The sequence below is a fragment of the Buteo buteo genome, chromosome 9 (genome assembly GCF_964188355.1).
Source record: "Buteo buteo chromosome 9, bButBut1.hap1.1, whole genome shotgun sequence".
Taxonomy (NCBI): Eukaryota; Metazoa; Chordata; class Aves; order Accipitriformes; family Accipitridae; genus Buteo; species Buteo buteo.
The window spans coordinates 7,328,929-7,349,379 of NC_134179.1; the positions used below are offsets into that span (position 1 = coordinate 7,328,929).

Genomic DNA, 20,451 nt, shown 5'->3' on the forward strand with positions numbered 1-20,451 from the left:
CACAGCATTGCCCATCACAGCAGAGCCAGTGCGGCCCAATGCCAGCACCCTTGGACCCTGGTCCTGGAATGAGGGTTATCAGCACAACTATGATGGCAGCTTTCCTGTAGAAGCTACAAGGCAGTGTTGAGCATGTGGCAGTGAATAACTAATAGTATCTAACTTGTCTACTTATTATGTAGCTTATGATTTTGTTATCTACTTTTTATACAATACATGACCTAGAAATCATTCCAGAGAAGTAAAAGCAGCACAATGAAACAACAACTCAAGGAACAAGACCCTTACTTTGCAGGTATGTATCCCAGCTTGTTGTCAAGAGGCCTGGAACTTTCACTGAGCGACGGGAACCCACCTGGAAAACAGGCATTAAGTACGGGGCCGCCCAAATCAATAGTCTTTATATCTGAGTGCATTTACTTTCTTGTACTACGGACACGCTGTCCCTACAAGCTGAGCCACCTGCTGAGGACATAGCAATGTTAAGAAAACAAAGATGGTGAATCCTATCTGCAATTCACAGGAGGCTTCCAGTGAAGCAGGGCTGTCTCCTCTTTTGCTCTCTTTTTTAGTAAAAACTGCTTTCTTATGCGCATATCAGAGGCTGAACTGCTCCAGAAGCAGGATGACAAGATCAGCCATATGCTGCACTTCCTGGAACAAGGGTCTCATTCCTTATCTCATTAGCACCCTTCCTATCAGCAGCACCAGTGGATCTGGCCTCACCAGCATTGGAAGGCTGAGCTGGTTAGAAGTTGCAGGGCTGTGAAATCGAAAGTCATATGCAAGCAAGCAGATGGATTAAGGATAGGAGACTTACCTGGGAAATACTTGTGCCATTTCTCTGCCAGCATGCTGTCCACTGACTGTCCAGCTGTGAAAGAGCTGCTAGAGCTCAGCCCAGTGCTCCAGGCCCACTGGTCCACCAGTGACACCCCAGCGCGGGGCGCCAGGGAACCACCTGCCTGGAGTCCTGCCAAGGAGGCATAGGTAGACAGAGGGACACTGTCACAGGGCATCGAGGTGAAGAGTGGAGACTGGCGATTGTTCAGAGAGCCCAAGACACCAAGGACCCCATTCAGCTCGCTAGTGATACGTTGCAGAGAGTCTGTCAAGTATTGGATCTTGTCCAGCTGGGGGGCAGGCTGTAAATCAGTTGTCAAATCAACTGGCAGAAGAGGGGGGAGAAAAAGGGATCACTGGGAAGGCAAGGGAGACACTGCCTCCCTGGCAGAAGACCCACTTTCCACCATGCGTTACACTCCGAGCTGAGTCTGATCAATCTGTGCTAAGTGGGATACAGAGGCAAAAACCTGGCTCTGCAGCCAGAGGAAACCCTCAAGTTTCACATAGAAAACCCTTAAGTTTCATGTTTCTTGACCAACATGCAGATTGTTTACTGATCAGGGTCAGAGATGATCCCAGACTGGACAGCTTGTCCATCTGTTGCCATAGGGAAGCTTTCTAAGTTTTCTTTAAGCTTCAGCCTTGCCAGCCTTTCTGCAAGCAATACAACCCTCCTGCCTTCCTGACTGTTTATGGGGAGCCCTTCTTCCCACCTGCACAACTCCAGTTACACACAACTGAAGGCAAACAAAAAAGCACAAGCAGCAGAGGGAATTGCAGCAGCCTCTCCTGCCAGAAATGTGAGGAAGAAGCCTGGACACCTGCAGAAGAGCAATACAGCTCTGCAACAGCAGAGAGGGAAGATCTGAAGCCTGATTTTATAATCTGCTCTAAAAACAAAGGCAGAGATTTAAAAGGCAAGTTCACATACAGATTCCATCCCTCTTACCTGCCAGTACAGGCAGGAAATAAGTTTTTCAAATCAAATGTTACATGCAGAGCAGTCCCAGTCACAGATAGCAGACCTGCCTTAGACACTAATAAGCACAAGTGAGAACAACAGAAGGTACATCAGAGGCACTAGAGCAAAAGCCAGAACTAGGTCTAAAACATTATATGTTGGGCACAGTGTATCGAGCCAGTCAGGCACTTACATTTAGGCTGATGTAGATTTACACTGGATGTGCTGTTTGTGTCCTCAGAGTTGCTGAGATCAAAAGTCACCACCTTCTTGCATGCAGCACTCTTCAGCGTGTCTTCATCTGAAAGCTGGTCAAAAGAAGGAAAATAATGCAAATAAAACCTGCTCTTCTGTCCCTGAAACATAAAAGTCACTGGAATACTGCCTACAGCTAGTCTGCACAGACAGGCATAGGCCAAGTGAAGGCAGACTCATCTTCAGTCCCCAACAACAAAATCTGAAAGTCAAGAAGACTGCTCAGTCTCTGGAAGCAGCACAGGTAGGCACTAGTGGCCAACTAATAACCATGTGAAAGGGCCCTTCCAGGCAGAAGTCAAAGCGTTTTGTGCTTTAAATAAGCCTCAAAACTCTCGTGCGGACTGGGTTCTTTTTGCACCGCAGAGAAGTGCTTGACCATTAAAGGTCTCATGCTTTCCTATCTGCTGCTGCCCTGCCTAAGGCCACATGGTCCCAGGCAGAGCTGAACAGACTCCAAGGCTTGCCTTGGTCAGGAAAGCAGACTCAATCCTAGCTCACATGAGGTGACCTGCCCTTGTTTTCTCTAGGCTCAAATCATGTGGCTTTTTCAGGTTGCTTTCTGTATCCACTCTGCAGCCACATGCTTAACAGTGAGTCCAGATGTTATCAGCAGAGGGAAGGCACAGTATTTGCCACCTCGACCAAGATACAGACAGTTAAGACTACCTCTAACCATTCTGATGTGAGGTTTTAGTTTATGTTGTAGGATACTTCAGCATATCAGTATTAACAATGATTAATTTCCAACCTAACAAGCAAGCTTCTCACAAGCCAGTGCACTCTGCAGGTTTTCTCCACCCAATGCCATTGCTGCCACCAGCAGCCCTGCCTGGCAAGCCACCACCGTGGAAGAAAGCCTCCATCTCAAACCCCAGCCCACATTTGTCCTGTGGACAGCAGACCTAGTGAATCAGAGGGGTCCTAGTCCAATTAGGTTTGTCATTTTCTCCAACTTTGTGACTAGCCTTCTCTTCCACCGCTCTCAGACAGACACACCATTCTGCTCTCAGAGAATGTGTTTCTAAAATCCAGCTCTATTGGCAAATGCCTGTCTTTGGGCATGAGCTAAACAGCCCTCATGGGGACCAAAAGCCCTGCAGAGACTCCAGCCTAGGGGAGGATGCCAAGAGCTCTGGGCAGGGTGGAGTGCGGCTAGGCAGGCCCAAACAACAGCAATGCTGGTGGTTACCTCCTCCAGCAGTGAGGACTCCAGCTGGCTTAGTTTCTCTTCCTTCTTCTTCAGCAGCACCTGTCCTTTCCGCATAGCCGACTTCATCGTGTCCAACTGCTTTGCTTCCTACAGTGGATCAACAGCCAAGCCGAGGAGGAAAACAAAACAAGAATGACAAGAAATAATGTATATTGGTTAGGGTGACTTTCATTATCTCACTTCTACTCAGCACAGGAAATCATGCTGCTGGAGTAAAGTTGCTCCCAAGTCTTCAAGAGCACACGAAGCAGAGCGTACAGAGCGCAGAGCACATGCCTCTAAGCAACTTCACCCCAAGGAAAAGGAGGCTTCACTTCCAAACCCTGCATGCAACAGGGTCAACAGCTTTGGTTCTGCAAATATGAATGCTCCCTATAATCCATGGAAGATATTATGACTTTCCCTGTCTTTGGTTGGCATATCAGCAGAGCTGATGAGTACTCAAGAACCCCTTTCCAAGCAAGAGTGAAATCACTTTAGAGCTACAACCATAAACTTGTACCTACTGATGGGATGGATACCTATCACTTCCTTTACTATGAGGAGAAAAGGTTATGGGATTTGCATGACACACAAATCCCTTTTTCCCCTACCTATACTTTCTCCATTTTTCAGGTCCCAAGAGCTCCAACTAACAATAAAGTTCCTGCAATCTAGCAAGCTACTGAGTGTTGGCTGCACTGCAGCGACTGCTTTGTAGAGCCTTCCTAGTCCAAAGCACACGGAGCAAAACAGAACTAGAACTATTCTACTATGCAATGCTCTGTTAGCTGTGGGCTATGTGTGCACACATAGGTACTTTTGGTCACTCATCTGATGCACAGTAACATCACTGTGATCCAAAGCCTAAGTTAGGTTCTCATTAAGCCTGTTCCTCAGACACTGCATTTGCACCATGTTACTGAAGAGCTCTCTCAGCCTTCCTGGAGTAATCCACAGCCAGTCTGAGAGAAGGACTCTGACCCTTGTGTTCTGATGAGGAAGACACAAGCAGGGACATATCTATCATAAAAGATCTGAATCTGAATCTGAATCCCAGAGCCGTGGATTCACTTGTGCAGCCACGATGCCCAACACCTGAACGCAGGCAGCGCTCAGGAGCTCACCTCTTCCAGGTTCTTGCGCACCCCCTCCAGGAGCTGGGAGCTGTCGGGATCCTGCACCACCTCCTGGGCTTTCTGCATATCTTGGCGCCACTGCTGCTTTGCAGCTTTCAGTGCCGTGTGCCTCTTCCTCATGGAGCGGGTCTGGCGCACCAGGAACTCCTTGGCATTCCTGATGGAGATCCCTTCCGCAGAGATGTAGCTCCTGATGCTACACAAAAGAGATAGGCGTGCTGCTGGCTTTCTGTGCTGACTGTGCCATCCTGCAAGCCTCATGCACCACCCTCCCCAAAAGCAGATTATCAGTGCAATGCAGGTAAACCCAAGCAAAAAAATTTGCTTGTAAAACCAAAGCAAAAAACGTTTTCCAGCAGCAGCTGGCATACAGATACTCACTGGTCAAACTGGAAGTCACTGTCCTCATGGCTTTGAGAGGGTGGGGAAGCAGGCTCTCTGGACGAGTGCTGAGGAGTTAAAACATTTCAAAAATTAAGAAACATGTATGGGAAACAGAACCCCAGGACCCCATAAGAATCCAATTAGGAGCAAATATTCAGAATGACATCACCATGGTATTGCCCAGATCCAAAACCAGTGCCAGGGATGTTTTGTGACTTCAAAAGTAAAAAACACATTTCTATCCCTGACTTGAGCCCTGCTTTTGACTCCAAGGCCACTTGAGTATCTCGCACTCCTTTCCCACCCCCCCGGTAATAACAGACAGAAATCAACAAATACTACTAAACATATTGATGTCACCGGCAAAGAAAAACGCATTACTGCATCTCAAACAAGTTCACCCAGAAGGAACAAAAGCACGGATTTTCAAGGGAGTTACAGCCTCAGATCTCAAGGCAAGCACCTTTACAGTCTGCTTTACTCACAGCTTGAGTAGTTTCTCTCAGGTCTTCAACATGGAGCTCAGCTTTCCTTCTTGGAGATTGTACACTTTCTTCTGCCTCCAGTTCTTTCAAAGCCTCCTGTTTGCTCCTGACAGCTGCTTCCAGCTCACTGCCACAAGAAAAAGCAACAGTGGCAGCACCTGATGAGACAGCAGGTCTGTCTAGCCCAGTAATCTGTCTGCAATGGTGTCCAAAGTGACCTCCAGTTTCCAGGAGGGAAAGGGCCACAGATGTGCAAGAACACCAGTATCAGGTCTGTGGTGTGATGTCATTTTCCCTGCCCAGCCAGAGGTTCATTGCTTCACACCCTTACCCAGAAGCTCAGCTGTCTTATGAAAATCTTTCCTTTGCATTTCAATGCCCTGCTCAAAGCATCTTATTAACCTCTTAAGACAAACGCAGAGACGATAAACAAATGAACCTGACAAGCAAAGGCGAAGGGACAAATTTACACAGTGAGTTATTAATAGATCTGGAAACAGACCCTTGGACCTCCGTGCCCTCAACATGCAATAAAACCACCATTAGGATTCTGAATGGATGTGGCCCAACGTACAAGAAGCTCAGAGGTAAGGGAAAGGTCCAGGTTAGGTTAGAGAGGTTTCTGTTAGGGGTATAGGGTAAATTTTTTTTGTATTCAAGGAAATTTGTCATACACACACCTGATGCGTTTTTGCAGCCTCTGGCTTCGGGTCTGCAACAAGTCCACCTGGGCCTCCAGCTCAGCTTTCTGGTCCTGGAGTTCTTCAAGAGACCTACGCAGTTGCCAGATGGACTCAAGGAGACTGGCATGCTCCTTCCTGTTCTCCTCCAGGCGGAGCTGAGAAGCTAAAGCAGCTTCCTACAAGAAAACCAAAAAACCCCTCATAGCAATTTCCCCAACACCAAAATAAGAGGCACACAACATGCAAGAGCTTGCTACCTGCACAGTTCACAGGAGGTCCCAGAGCTACAAATGCACACCCCACACACCAATCCTGGGAGGACTGTCTCTTCTTTTTGGGAAACAGCTCAGAGCTAATCAAACTCCCAGCAGGATGGCACTCTAGGCTAAGGCAGGGAGGCATTTTCAGACTCACAGTTTAGAAGCAACAGTTTGTTTTTTTTAAAGCCATAGTTCTAGCATGCTGCCCTCACCCCCAAACAAAAGCAGCACTACACCTCTCCAGAGTTAAGACATACATACATCTCTTTCTAGCTCAGTCCGTCTGTCTTCATCCAGCAGCTGCTGCCTTTTCTTTCTCAGAGACTCCTCCTATATACAGATGAGAAAGTAGGTGAGTATCAGAGCAGAGACTGCTGATGCTGAGCAGCACTTGAAGTAGAGGTCAGGCTAAGTCTCAAGACCATTTCAAAATACCTGAGGTTTGTTGTCAGTTTTGCTTTATTCCCTCCCACACACACAGGCAAGTTCCCCTCCCTTCATTTGACTTCAAGTGAGAAGCTGGGAATATTTGCATTCCTGTGGGAAGAACACCCCTTCCTGCTTAGCTGCAAAAGTATTCAAGGCACATGGCCATTTCTGCAGGATCTCGCTTTTATGAAGCCTCTGGTTGCCTCCAGCATTTCTCCACCTTTTTATTTCCTCACTTCTGCACTGCTTGGAAAGGAAGGGCTGACTGAAGCAAGGTTATCTACAGCCCTTGGCACAGCCAGGACTTAAGAGATCTGGCAGGAAAGGCCATCAGCCAGTGGTTTTTGCCAGCTCCACAGGAGCATTCGGAGTGCTTCATTCTCCCACTCTGCTGCCCAAGATCCAGAAACCCTCACTCCCTTTTCATGGCAGCAGGGAGAAAAGGAGGTAAATCAGGAAGGGATTGACTAAAGTCTGAAGCGATGCTGAATGGGACATGCCACCTTGAAAGATCCCTCTGCCACTCTCACAGCCACTTACTGTTTCCCAAAGCACTGAGCAAACCCAGAGCACTAACTTCCACTGCAAACATCAGCCATGAGGCTGTACCACTAGGAATGCTTAGCCCTGCTCTGACTTGTGATGGAAGTTTTACCTGTAACTTGGATGGCAGCAAAATGCCCTGGCTGACCATTTCTAAGAAGTCCCCCATGAAGGAGCAGCGCAAGCCCAGGAAACCTCCGCAAGCCCAGGAAACCTCCGCAAGCCCAGGAAACCTCCGCAAGCCCAGGAAACCTCCGCAAGCCCAGGAAACCTCCGCAAGCCCAGGAAACCTCCGCAAGCCCAGGAAACCTCCGCAAGCCCAGGAAACCTCCGCAAGCCCAGGAAACCTCCGCAAGCCCAGGAAACCTCCGCAAGCCCAGGAAACCTCCGCAAGCCCAGGAAACCTCCGCAAGCCCAGGAAACCTCCGCAAGCCCAGGAAACCTCCGCAAGCCCAGGAAACCTCCGCAAGCCCAGGAAACCTCCGCAAGCCCAGGAAACCTCCGCAAGCCCAGGAAACCTCCGCAAGCCCAGGAAACCTCCGCAAGCCCAGGAAACCTCCGCAAGCCCAGGAAACCTCCGCAAGCCCAGGAAACCTCCGCAAGCCCAGGAAACCTCCGCAAGCCCAGGAAACCTCCGCAAGCCCAGGAAACCTCCGCAAGCCCAGGAAACCTCCGCAAGCCCAGGAAACCTCCGCAAGCCCAGGAAACCTCCGCAAGCCCAGGAAACCTCCGCAAGCCCAGGAAACCTCCGCAAGCCCAGGAAACCTCCGCAAGCCCAGGAAACCTCCGCAAGCCCAGGAAACCTCCGCAAGCCCAGGAAACCTCCGCAAGCCCAGGAAACCTCCGCAAGCCCAGGAAACCTCCGCAAGCCCAGGAAACCTCCGCAAGCCCAGGAAACCTCCGCAAGCCCAGGAAACCTCCGCAAGCCCAGGAAACCTCCGCAAGCCCAGGAAACCTCCGCAAGCCCAGGAAACCTCCGCAAGCCCAGGAAACCTCCGCAAGCCCAGGAAACCTCCGCAAGCCCAGGAAACCTCCGCAAGCCCAGGAAACCTCCGCAAGCCCAGGAAACCTCCGCAAGCCCAGGAAACCTCCGCAAGCCCAGGAAACCTCCGCAAGCCCAGGAAACCTCCGCAAGCCCAGGAAACCTCCGCAAGCCCAGGAAACCTCCGCAAGCCCAGGAAACCTCCGCAAGCCCAGGAAACCTCCGCAAGCCCAGGAAACCTCCGCAAGCCCAGGAAACCTCCGCAAGCCCAGGAAACCTCCGCAAGCCCAGGAAACCTCCGCAAGCCCAGGAAACCTCCGCAAGCCCAGGAAACCTCCGCAAGCCCAGGAAACCTCCGCAAGCCCAGGAAACCTCCGCAAGCCCAGGAAACCTCCGCAAGCCCAGGAAACCTCCGCAAGCCCAGGAAACCTCCGCAAGCCCAGGAAACCTCCGCAAGCCCAGGAAACCTCCGCAAGCCCAGGAAACCTCCGCAAGCCCAGGAAACCTCCGCAAGCCCAGGAAACCTCCGCAAGCCCAGGAAACCTCCGCAAGCCCAGGAAACCTCCGCAAGCCCAGGAAACCTCCGCAAGCCCAGGAAACCTCCGCAAGCCCAGGAAACCTCCGCAAGCCCAACAGAGCTGACTCACCTGGCTAAGGAGCTGCAATGATCTAGCTTTGATGTTCTTTGCGCGCATTTCAAGCTCATTTTCCGAATCCTGGAGTTTTCTTTCCTGCCCAGAGATGTTGAGTTAGAGAATGGCACAAGTTCCTCGCTCACCAGACAGAGCTCTGCCACCAGGAGGAACAACAAAAATTGGGAAACATGACCTGCCACTTGTGTCACCCTCGGCTGTAGAGGGTGGCAGGTGCACCGAGGTGTGTTGGCACCCAGGCCATCCCCAAGCAGCCAAGTCACAACAACCTGCTAGGCAAAGCATTCTCCTCACCTTCTCCCTGTGCCTGTGCTGCAGTGCAGTAAGCCGCTCATCCAGCTCCACCTGCAGAGCCTTCACCTCAGCTTCATGAAGGTGTCGGAGGCGTACCATCTCACTTCTGAGACCTTCAAACAGCTCCGCTCTTTGCTTTCTCTCCTGTTTGTTGCAAAAGACAAACAAGAAAAGCAGCTGAGTGAAGCACACTCTTCTCCAGCAAACCAACATGAACACACAGGACACACCCTCTGGAAAGCCAGCCCATCACACAGCAGCTCCTGAGCAAACACTAAATTCAGCAGATTAAAACCTCTTGCTTACAGGGACAACATTGTTAAGGGAATGGCTCACAAAAGAAGAAACAACCCATGAAACTAAGGTTTTGTCACACACTGCTGACTGTAGAGTAAAAAATGGGAGGCAGAAGGCTTTCTGGAATAGGCACCTGCAAAAACATGAACAATCTCTTGTGCAGAAGTCCACAAATGCATGTGGAAGTTGCCTGCACAGAGAATATTTTGACAGCTTATCCTTATACGCCCAGCCTAAATTCACTTTACATCATGGCAACAATACCCAGTTCTCCTAAAGAAAGGAGATTTCCAATTTTAGGAGTGGCTGAGATAGGCAGGAGTGGCTGAGATAGGCAGGTCTGGCAAGCAACAGTGCCGGTCCAGGTACAGCCCAGCTGAGCGAGCCACTAGTCACTTCCCAAATTCACTGCTCTCCCCCAGCAGTACCTCCTCCTCATACTGATTCTGAATCCGTGCTAGGACCTCCTGGTGCTCCTCCTTCATCCTCTCCATTTTCCTCTCATGGTCTTTTTCCACTTCGTGGCGTTTCTCTCTCATAAGCTCGCTGAGCTGCAAGGATGACACGGAAAGATGTTTCTCTGAACTACAGTGTTGCACTACAGTGGTCCCCCAAGAGAGCAACCTCTCACATGAGCGGAAGGACTGAAGTTCAGAGTACCTTGCAAGTGGGATCAGGCTATGGCCTGGGTAGCACAAGAAAAGCACTCTGGTGAGGCGAGATGCTGCAAGGGTGTCCTTTCCCCTAAGGCACCACTATCACCCCTGGCGAGGGAATGTGGCCTCTCGGACCTCACCACACATCCAAGGAGAGAGGGTGAAGAACCTTCAGCAATCCAAGATGAATACTTGCCTCGTGTTCGTATTCTGTTACGTGATATGCTTTTTGCTGCACTTTCTGCTCTGCTCTCTGCAAGTCTTCATGCAGCTGTGACTCCTCGTTCCTCTGTGCCTCTGCTATCTGGGTTTGCAGGCTGGAAATGACCTGCCATGAAAGCCACCCACAGAGACTTGTCACCCTTCTGACAAGATCCATTTAGTGCCCTCCTACAGAGAGCAAGCAGGATGGCAAAGACCAGCGTGTGCATTATCACCACCCCCTACTTGAAGCGTGTCCAAATGCTGAGCCAGACCAGAAGCACATTTAGGAAGTGGAAAAAAATTAATGCCACCTTTAGTGAAAATGTGGGAAAAACAATTTACATTCTAAGGACACCATCTCTTACCTTATGATGCTTCTCTTCTGCTGCAGATTTCAGCTGCTGGAGTTCAGTTGCAAGCTGTTTCTCTAGCTCTTCTACTGCCTACAGGAAGACGAGCAAGACAGTCTGCTGGAAAACCTTTATGTGTGGGGACATGCTGTACAAGATGCATTTGCAATTAACATCCATCCATAAGCATCAAAAAAGCACAACAGTAACCCCCTTTCAAACCAGATTAGGTACAAGATGCCTTTACTGTCCGTGTGCTTTCCCTCCCAGGAGATCTCAGTTGTGCTGTGCTGGAACGAATACGAATGTCTCCATTCAAGAACTCCCCAGGCTCTCTGGAGGACTAAAGCAGCAGCCAAAGAGGTATTCTGGTCTGATAAAATGGCTTGGTTTTGCTTGGCAGAGACACACAGTGATCCTTCTCTTTTCTTCGGATGCCACATGGCCCCTTAAATAATTGTTATTTAATCACCACTGTAACAAAATTTGGAGGAGTACTCCTCCCCACCTCAGTCATGCATCTAACAGCATGCCTAGCATCTTTCCTTTATGTTTTAAGTGAGCCATTATTAAAGCACATGCAGGTGTTATTTCACCTCAACACTTTACCATTGCAATGCAAGCCAGGTCAGCATGAACAGCATGGGTCTGACCCTAGTAGGCAATAAAGATCTCACCTTCTTCTTTTCCCTGTCTAATGTCTCCTTGAGCTCACTCATGAATTGTTCCTTCTCTTGTTCCAACTCAGTCATCTCTTTTTGCTGAGCTTCCTCCATTTCCAGCTTCATTTTCTCCAAAACAAGCTGATGCTTCCTCTCCAGGCTCTGCTTCTCCATTACCTGCTGGGATTCCCACTCCTCTCGTAGTTTCTGCAGCATGACCTCTTGCTCTGCCCTGGTAGGTTTGCAACAAGAACACGGACAGAAGCAAGTCAGAATTTGGTACTTCACCACTGGACTCCATTTAGGAACCAGAGCCAAGAGGAGACACTGCTATAGGATAGGACATGCAAGCCAGAAGAAACTGAGAACCACAGCACACAAATTCACAAGCATATCAACTAAAGCCTTGGAAATAAAGAGCAAAGCAGTCAGGTGGAGACCAATCTGTCAACTGAGTAAAAAAGAAATAACAAAATCTAAGTTCTCCTGTGTCTGCCTCCTCCAGTTGTTTCTAATGGCTCTTAAGACCTGGGAAGATACATCCACTCAAACCAAGCTATGCTGCCAAGTGCAGCCATCCTTGTAGATGCCTTTTCTGTCATTTACATGCCCCAGAGCTGTGCCTGGTCCAACATTACAGCAACACCTCTCTTCAGGACACTTATGTACTCTATGTCCTATTTAGCAAAATTTCATTGGCTCCAAGGCAGCAGAGCTGTTACCATTAAGGACCATCAGTTTTGCCTTCTATCGACCCACAGCTCCCCTGCACATATAGCATCATGGTTAGGGCCTCGTACTTGCTACCAAGGCAGGGTACCAGCTATGGGAGGCTCAGGAGGGCCAGTACCTCCACTTTGAGCGGTTGCTGGTGGCATGCCAGCTGCTTCCCTCCCAGACCTGCAGAGTTTATGTCCCCAGGGTTGGTAGCAAAACTTTTCACCTTATCTTCTCCTTCTCTGCCTCGGTCTCCGAGGCGATTTTGGCTCGCAGCTTTGCGAGTCTCTCAGTTTCTTCCTTTCGGACACGCAACTCTTCCTCCTCAGAAACCTTTGCCAAATCTTCTTTCAGAGTCCTGAGAGATGAGCAGCCAGGGGAAAAAAAAAAAAAGAAAAAAAGGTTCATGAAGCTTTAATATCTTCAAATCACCTCCCCAAGGCCTATAGATCAACTGCTGCTCCCACTAGCTGGGCCTGCACGAGCAATGCATTCCCAGGGCTCCAGAGCATTAATTTTCCTCCATACCTTCAGAACCTGACTGCTGGCATAAGACACAGCCCCCGCGCATCAAAATTCTGCAGCACGTTTTTAAAATGCACTATATCATCATAGGTGGTAGTTGTTTTTTTGGTGTTCTCCCCCCCCCCCCCACCCCCCCCCAAGTAAATTAAATCAGCTCCTATTAAATGAAAGCAGGCTCCCAGCCAAGGTACCTGGATGCATTAGTACATCTGTAAGCTTCATATTTTCATATGACACCTTTTACTACTGCTTTATTACTGCATAGACATGCTTCCCTTCAGGTACAACTTCTGTGTCTTTCTTCACACCCAAGACAGCATTCCCATGACATTTCATGTCAAGATGCTGTTTCTGGCTGGGTTGGTGTGCTAAGAACATGACTATCAAGGCCACCTGAAATAAAATACAGGCCTCAAGAAAAATCCACCCAGGGAAAGGACACAGCTCCCAGTGCTGTTCTGCTCCCTGGATTGCTATTGGATCTTCATACACTGGCTGGGTTTCACACAGACATCCATGCACTATTCCTTAAAGCCTTGTTTGGAAGTCCCTCTGTAAAACACACAGTACCAGAGTTTCAGATAGTTCCTCTGGGGTAACCTCATCTCCTCTAACGCTCCAATTTCAAGTCCTGTTACTACCATTTAGCCCAAGATTTGAATGTCTGCCAGACGGTAAAGCTCCAAGCACTGAAGTGGAAACTTTTCCCAGGTTAACCATCAGAGACAGGTTCAGAGCTCTGAAAGCTGCATATGTACTGAACCAAAGCTAGTCTTACAGGAGATGGGAAGATGCTCTCTTGCCTGTATTGGAAAGTGCTTTCCTGAGGCAGACTGCTCTCTACACACAACACTAACAGCAAATTGCTAGTCATTTCAAGATGTGTGGATCCTCATGCACAGGATTGTCTGTGCCAGGCAAAGAGTTCTGTACTCCTCCCCAAAAGCCTTGTTCTTGCCTCCTTTGCCCACAACTCTGCAAAGTAGCACCACTTTCAAGGTGGTGGCCTATGGCAGCACAAGCCTGTGGCCACCAGCAAGGAAATCACAGCTAGGAAAGGCTCAGACCATAAATAGGGGGGAGAGGGAGTTAAAAGAGGAAAGTACCTGAGGGATTTTTCTTTTTGCTGATGAAGCTTCTCAGCTTCTTCCTCCTCCTGCTGCCTCATCTGCTCCTGGAATTGCTGAATTTTCTCCTCCTTTGCTTGCAACAAATGCATTTTCTCTTGCTCGAGCTCCATCTCCATCTCCTTGGCTATTCCCTCCAAGGATTCTTCACTAGGCTGGTTCAACAACTGCTCGTGTTTGATTTCCTTCTCAGGTTGCCTACCAAAAAGAGAAAGCTCCTTTGGCAAAAGGGTGACAGAAAAACAAGTAACAAAAAACGAGCAGCAACATCCCCCCAAACAGTATCAACTCCAAACCAAAAATCCCAGACCCACCTACTCTAGAAGCTTCACTGTCAACAAAGGACATGCAGAATCCCCACTAGACTGCAGCCGCTTGCAGGCTGCTGTGGAGCCCTCACTGTTTCGCTCACAGGAGGTAAGGAACAGCAGTGTAGGTAGGTGGAGGGCACAGAGGCAGAAGACAAACTCGCTACAGTAAAGCACACTTTACAAGGCTGTTGGGGAACATGCAGCACATGCTCAGGGTTTTGAGTAGCATGTTACCTCAGGTAACAGCTTGGGGATGCACCCACACACTGTGGTGGGCCCTCTCCTTGACTCCCACAGAAACTCTGACTGATAAAGTATTAAACCCAGCCCTAGCAGCACTCAGGTCCTGAATAACTTGTATTTTGGCCCACTAGAGCTACCCTTGCGAGGGCAACATGGGCTCACTTCACAAAGGATCGAGTAGCTATGAAACCCTGGCTTGGGCTGCCAGGCACAAAAGCAGATGCAATCAGTACCTGTTTTCGGTGCAGGAATTGGCAGTGCGCTTCTGATGGACCAGGTATTTTTCTGCAATTGCAATCTAAAGTGTGCTGGGAGTTTGCCAGCTCTAGGCAACAGAAAGCCCTAAGCACTCCAAAAATTCAAACCCAATCTGTTTCTAATTAAGTTTTTTCATACAGAGAGCAGCAAAATTATAAGGTCTGAGAGAGGCTGAAGGGGAAGGAGGGGAAAACGAAGATTAGTATAGGAAAAAAATTTTATTCTTTGCTAGTGAAAGCTGGAGCAGGAAGACCTTGTTGTGATCTGAGACTGCTAGCGTAAGGCAGAGGGACTTCTGTTTTGCCAGGAATCGGGGAAAATACAGCCCCGGTAATAAAGCCTTGAGTCAAAAGGGAAAAGGTCACTTCTGCAGCCATTAGCAAAAAGAACAAGACAGAAAAAAGAATAGTTGGGTTCTGAAAAAATCCCGCTTCGCTAGCGCTCCCCCATAACACTACATGCTCCAGGCCAACTGCAGAGATGCCTACAGAAGGTGTCATTTATCAGGCTGCTCTGCAAAGCAATTCAGCCACGTCCACCTTTTTATCATCTTCTTCCTTTTGCCCCAGTTATTGCTTAAAAAGAGATCCAGCCAACACACACACACTTACACAACTCAACACAATTCCTAATAGAAAAAGGGAGATACTGTGCTGGTCTCCACATGAAAGATTGCTTCTCCACCACTTTGTCCCGAGAGACGCGCTGCCTATTTTTTCCAATTGCATCTGCTGATCTGTCATTTGACGTAAAAAGCAAAGTCAGCACAATCATTTCTACTGAGATCTTCTATCGCAGTGGTACGTATCTGCAAAGACCATCAATTTAGTACAGCAATAGTCCACTGGCTTTTACAGGGAGCTTGAGCTCCACCATCCTGTGCTCTGACCTTATTCTCTCAAAGCAACCAATGTTCCCAGTGACTGTAAAAATGGGGTGATTTGTTGGGTTTTTGTTGTTGTTGTCCCCATCACCACCCCCCCGCCCCAACCTCAGCACCACTCAGCAAGTGAACTCAGGAGTCTGTGAAAGCAGTTATTGAAGGAGGGTGAATGCTTAGAGCCTCGTTAGCGACACTGGTAAGGAGGCTTTTCCAAACACAGAGCAAACAGCTCTTTCTCCATCCCACAGAGTCCTATGCCACAGACCCCAAGGGCTGAGCTGCTGTTCTCGCCCTCCCCAGTACAGACTGTTCGCTTGGCACTCTCACCAGCGAAACAGCTGCTCGGATTCGCATACGGAGATGTTCCAGCTCTGCTGTGCCCACCAAACCACATCTCCTAGTGTGCCGTCTTCACACACTAACTTCAAACACCACAAAGGGGAAAAGGACAAAAGCTGTTATGCTTACAACACCAGAGACTTAAATGAAGCCCTTACGCTTTCTGCGGGACAGCAAGCTCCTCCAAATTGATTAGGCTATCCAGCAATCCCTCCTCCAGCTCCTGGGCCACAGCCTCCTCCCGATCAGGATTTTCTAAAGCAAAACACTTCTCTTCTGGCATTTCACAAGCACTTTGATCCCTCTCACTTGGCAGCACAAAAGAGGTAACAGAAGACCAGATTAGCACAGATCAGAGTCTACTGGCTGCTGCAGGTAGACAAGACAGGGGAAGATGGGATGTGTGGCTGACTTAAATGGGCACCAAGCCATGCCTGCCAACAGGACCTGTTTGTCCAACATGGGGCTGCCAAAGGCACAGCAAAGCTCCAAACCATTCCCACCACCTCAAGGTCCACCAGACTAACAGGCAGCAAAGGATTTAATGGGTGTCAGTCTCAAAATGCTGAATCCCATCCCTGGATTATTCCCCCCTCTTTCCAGGTCCTTAGAGAATTTTCCTAAGAGAAGTCAAGCCCTACTAGCAATACTCACACTGTTGTCCAAATTACAGATGGAAATATTGGCAGGCATGTTTACATCTACAGTCCTACTTCATCTGGGAAGTACAGGGAAGAGAGACAAGGCAAGCACGAGCTAGCTTTAGAGGCAGAGAGAAAGAAAGGATGCACAGCTGGGAAGCAGGTACCAAGTGATAAGGAGAAAACTCTTGCAGGAAGAACATGTTTTCGGGGACCTTCTCATGTACAGCTCCTCTAAGAGCCACACTGCAAGTCTAAAGTGTCCGCAGCCAGTCATTAAGATGGACTGCAGCTGCTTCTGTTCACAGGTTTTCCTGGCACAGGCAACAGCTTCTTGGTTCCTAGTGCCCCAGAGTATATGTAACTCTATACAGAGGCTAAGAGTTTTGACACAATTCATCTATAAACAGCACATGCTGCAGCTCTCAAAGGAGGAGGGGAGGGGCTCGAGAGAGCACGGGGCTCACTGCTCAGCAGTGTTTCAACCGTTTTAAACAAGTCACCACAAACAGGCTGAAAATAGCTCCCCTAGACAGTCTAGTCCTCACAGTAGCTAAGGGTCTGGAAGCCAGCATTGCTCTTGCTTACACCTGGGCAACCAGTGACTTCCTCTAGGCCACCTCTATGGAAGGAAGTGGAAGAGAACTGCTGACATTGCAGCTGGACTCTCAGCCACCAGTAAGAGGTATCAGGCTGGCCCTGGGAGCCTTCAGCTACAGGCTCTGCCTAGTGAAGAGCTGGCAGCCCAGCAGGACCAGCACTGACCAAACCAGAAAGGTCCATCACAGGGCAACTGCCAGTGGCTAAGTCTTTCATGGTTAAAACCACAGGGCACACCACACAATGTTAACAGGTTCAGACCATCTTGGCAAGAGCGTGACTTTCTCAGCCTTAGAGAAAAGTCAGATAGCTGTAAGGGAAACAGAAGCCAGCTCCACATCTGGGGCAGTCACAAGGAAATGAAAGACAGGCAGTTTTGCTGCCTACCCAGCCAGAAGCTGAAATGAAGCTGAAATCTGCTGAGGCAGTACTAAGGAGGTGGCAGGAGAAGTGAGAGGTTTAGTGGGAAAGACCCTGTGAGAAGCTGCAGCATCTCGGGGTGTTCTACAGGGGACACCTGTACAGGTTACAGTGACTGGAGCAGAGCAGGGGCGGACAAGACAGCAAAGTCATCTGGAGCTAGAGCTGCCCATGCCTCCTTTGTTGCTCTGACTGTTTGTACCATACCTCTCAGCAGCTTTTGTTCTTTTACTTTGCTCTTCCTCTATACTGGCTTTGCTTTGGTCTTTTTCCTCTTCTCCCAGTTCCTGAGCCTGCAGGTAAAAGCAAACAGTGTGGAGTTTGCTGGCTCCTTCACCACCAAAGCCTCTCAGGACCTTACAGTGGTTCCGCTGAAGGGCACCACTGCTCTGGTCCAGCACATCAGCACTGAACCCCAGGACCAAACGGCATCCACAGACTGCTCCAGAATGCCCAGCTGAGTGTGCCAGCTTCCTCTTCTGCAGGTAACCAAGAGTCTCAAAACAGAGGAATGCCTTGCAGGAGCAGTTCCAGCAGCACAGCTGAGAAGCCTGGGAGCTCAACTCTCCGGGTTGTGTCAGGTTATGGTCTGGGGGTTGCTTTGTCAGTACAGAAGATGAGCTCCCTGCCAGCATTAAGCACTTTGGACACAGGTTTGTTTTTTTCCAAAGGTCATCTCACATATCCAAGTAACACTAAACTCCCTGAAAAGCATAGGACAAAAATCTCCTAAGAGAGCAACATCACACACACAAAACTAAAGTAACATGCTGTGGCCATAAAGCAAATGGATACATTGGCTGTGACCAAAATCACAATAGGACTCAGTCCTGCCTTGCATCCTGGTTCTCAGGCAGATTGTGATGGGCAGTATACACACAGTCTCACCTACCCAGGGATTTCCGAGTATTCACTCCACAACACATCAGTCTGGGTGCTGCTAAGGAAGCCAGCCACCTCAGTAACACATTCTGAGCAACCTCAGTTGGCTTATTTATGACATAGTAAATACTTGAAATATGAATAGCAAATATTTGAATAAGTAGTCGTCAGCTGCTCCTTTTCCCACCTGCCAGGCACCTCTGTCCCCACAGCAGGCACACACAAACATGTGCTGCGCCTTTCACCTGAGGAGGGAAAGAACTTCCCTCTTCAAGCTGTCAGCCCCACATGAGAAAGCAGCAAGGGCTCAGCCTCCCTGCTGAGGTTTCTGGTCCCCAGAAGAGTAGCCCCTTCATAAATTCTTGGGGACCACAGAAACAGCAGGTGAGCTCAGCCCTTGCCATGCAGGAGCATACCATGGAGCAAGGCCAAAATAACACAGAAATAAAACAGCAGTAATGTATGCAAATGTGCAGCAGAGCAAACAGCAGAAGGATTCCCCGCAAGTGCTGTCACCTTCCATCACATCAACCTGGTCAGAGCTCTCCCAGGCAGCTCCCCCCCCCAGCCTCCCTCCTGCCCCGGTGTAACTAATGACTTCAATTCCCGAGAACCAAGGAGCTCGGCAAACGTTTCCTGGCTCAAAACGGGCTCTGTCACTGCTGCCTGCGAAAGGAAAGAAGCCAGACAAATAGAGAACGAGATCTTCCTGGGAATAGGGATAACCAGTCAGAAGGTAATGCTGCTGAGCCCACACATGGGGCCACTGCTGCACCCCTGCCCAACATGCCTTCACAGGAGGGCAGTCCGTCCCCAGAAGTCACAGGCTGCAGGAATCTCTGGACATATTTGAGAAAGTGAAGACAGCACCTGCCAGCAGGGAACCAGGGCTGATTTAAAGCTTTGTCTGTGAAATTACCAGAGACACTTGCCCCTCCTGTTGCCTCAGGATCCCCAGCAGTCTTCTGCACTGCTTAAATGCTAGGCTGCATCCCACAGAGGACATCTCACACGGTCACGATACAAAGGCAGTCTTTTGGGCACTGGAAAGTGGGATGACACATAATAGGCCATCTCCTCCCTCTGCACAGCTCAGTTCCCAAGGGAGCTCAGCAGGAGAATCTCCACACACATCAGCTTAGATCGCACGCCTGCTTCCAGCTTCTCACCATCACCCTCAGTGCAGCAGCAGGGCCAGCAAAGCAGGATGCCAGCACTTTAAATGCCTGTTAAGTGAAGGGTGAAAGGAGCAGCCTCCCCACCGCTAGCAGAGAAGCCAGGTCTAGCAGGAAGCAGCCCACACAGCCTCTGCAAGCTACCACAGCTCCTGCCAAAACACACTAACCCAAAACCTCCAATACTGTGTGCTCATGTAGCTGACCGAGGTGGTCTTTTTTTAAAAGAGAGTTTTTTGCCAATATATTCAAAGCAAGGCAAGCTCACTACATGGAAGTAAGCACATGCCTACAACCCAGAGTCACTTCAGACTAGCCTCTGTCTACAGACACAAAAGAGCAGCTGCAGTTCTGCAGGCAGCACCATTTCAAATCCACCTCTCTCCTCAAGACAGGTCTGTAACAAACTCCAAATGTGGCTGCTCCAACAAGACATTTGTATGCATGGCAACTGTGCTGCAGTGAGAGGGAGAGGGGGAGAACACAGCAGGCATATGTTTTGTTTTCTCTTCACATCTGATTATGTTCATTATTAGGCACAAGAGGACAGGTGTATTCTCCAGACAACCTTACAAACTGGATTGCTACTCTCTGCTGGACAGGTGGCAAGTTTGCCACTTGGGGTCTCCTCCGGTGCAGCTGATCAACTCGCTTACAATCAGAGCAAGGCTGAGTAACCCCAGCTGGAGCCTGACCCCATGCGTCGCTGTGCAGCACACTTCCAGCCAACAGACTGATAAGCTGAGATGGCACGGGAGAGGGGTAGCTGAGAGGGCTCAATAGGAACGTGAGAATGAGGAAGCCAACTTGGCAACACGCTGAGAAGACAAGGATAAAACCTCAAGATGCACAGCAGTCTTCTTCACTCACAACTGCCTGATCATAGTTATGTCCCGGGCTAACACGGTCTAGGAAGCAGACACATGCATGCATACATACACTCCTTCGTATGCCACAGACTCACTGAAAGGAGCCTATTTTTCCCACACCCTACATGAAAGCAGGCAAGACAACCAAATGCTTAAAAATAAGCTTCCCTATACCAAAATCTGTCA

At 49.3% G+C, this 20,451-nt stretch overlaps 1 protein-coding gene across 11 annotated transcripts in view; it reads right to left on the bottom strand.

Annotated features, from left to right (window-relative positions):
• CEP164 (centrosomal protein 164) overlaps positions 1–20,451 on the bottom strand; it is a 51,521-nt gene that overhangs the window by 11,622 nt on the left and 19,448 nt on the right. For all 11 annotated transcript variants that reach the window (XM_075035150.1, XM_075035149.1, XM_075035147.1 and 8 more), the window contains 18 exons: positions 17,547–17,632; positions 13,624–13,842; positions 12,219–12,350; positions 11,291–11,507; positions 10,629–10,706; positions 10,256–10,387; positions 9,832–9,954; positions 9,107–9,250; positions 8,807–8,890; positions 6,467–6,535; positions 5,943–6,121; positions 5,263–5,389; positions 4,775–4,842; positions 4,382–4,589; positions 3,255–3,362; positions 2,001–2,115; positions 821–1,168; positions 289–355 (listed from right to left, as the gene is read on the bottom strand). In XM_075035150.1, the coding sequence (XP_074891251.1) occupies positions 289–355; positions 821–1,168; positions 2,001–2,115; positions 3,255–3,362; positions 4,382–4,589; positions 4,775–4,842; positions 5,263–5,389; positions 5,943–6,121; positions 6,467–6,535; positions 8,807–8,890; positions 9,107–9,250; positions 9,832–9,954; positions 10,256–10,387; positions 10,629–10,706; positions 11,291–11,507; positions 12,219–12,350; positions 13,624–13,842; positions 17,547–17,632 (2,504 nt within the window). The remainder of the gene's footprint in view (positions 1–288; positions 356–820; positions 1,169–2,000; positions 2,116–3,254; positions 3,363–4,381; positions 4,590–4,774; positions 4,843–5,262; positions 5,390–5,942; positions 6,122–6,466; positions 6,536–8,806; positions 8,891–9,106; positions 9,251–9,831; positions 9,955–10,255; positions 10,388–10,628; positions 10,707–11,290; positions 11,508–12,218; positions 12,351–13,623; positions 13,843–17,546; positions 17,633–20,451) is intronic.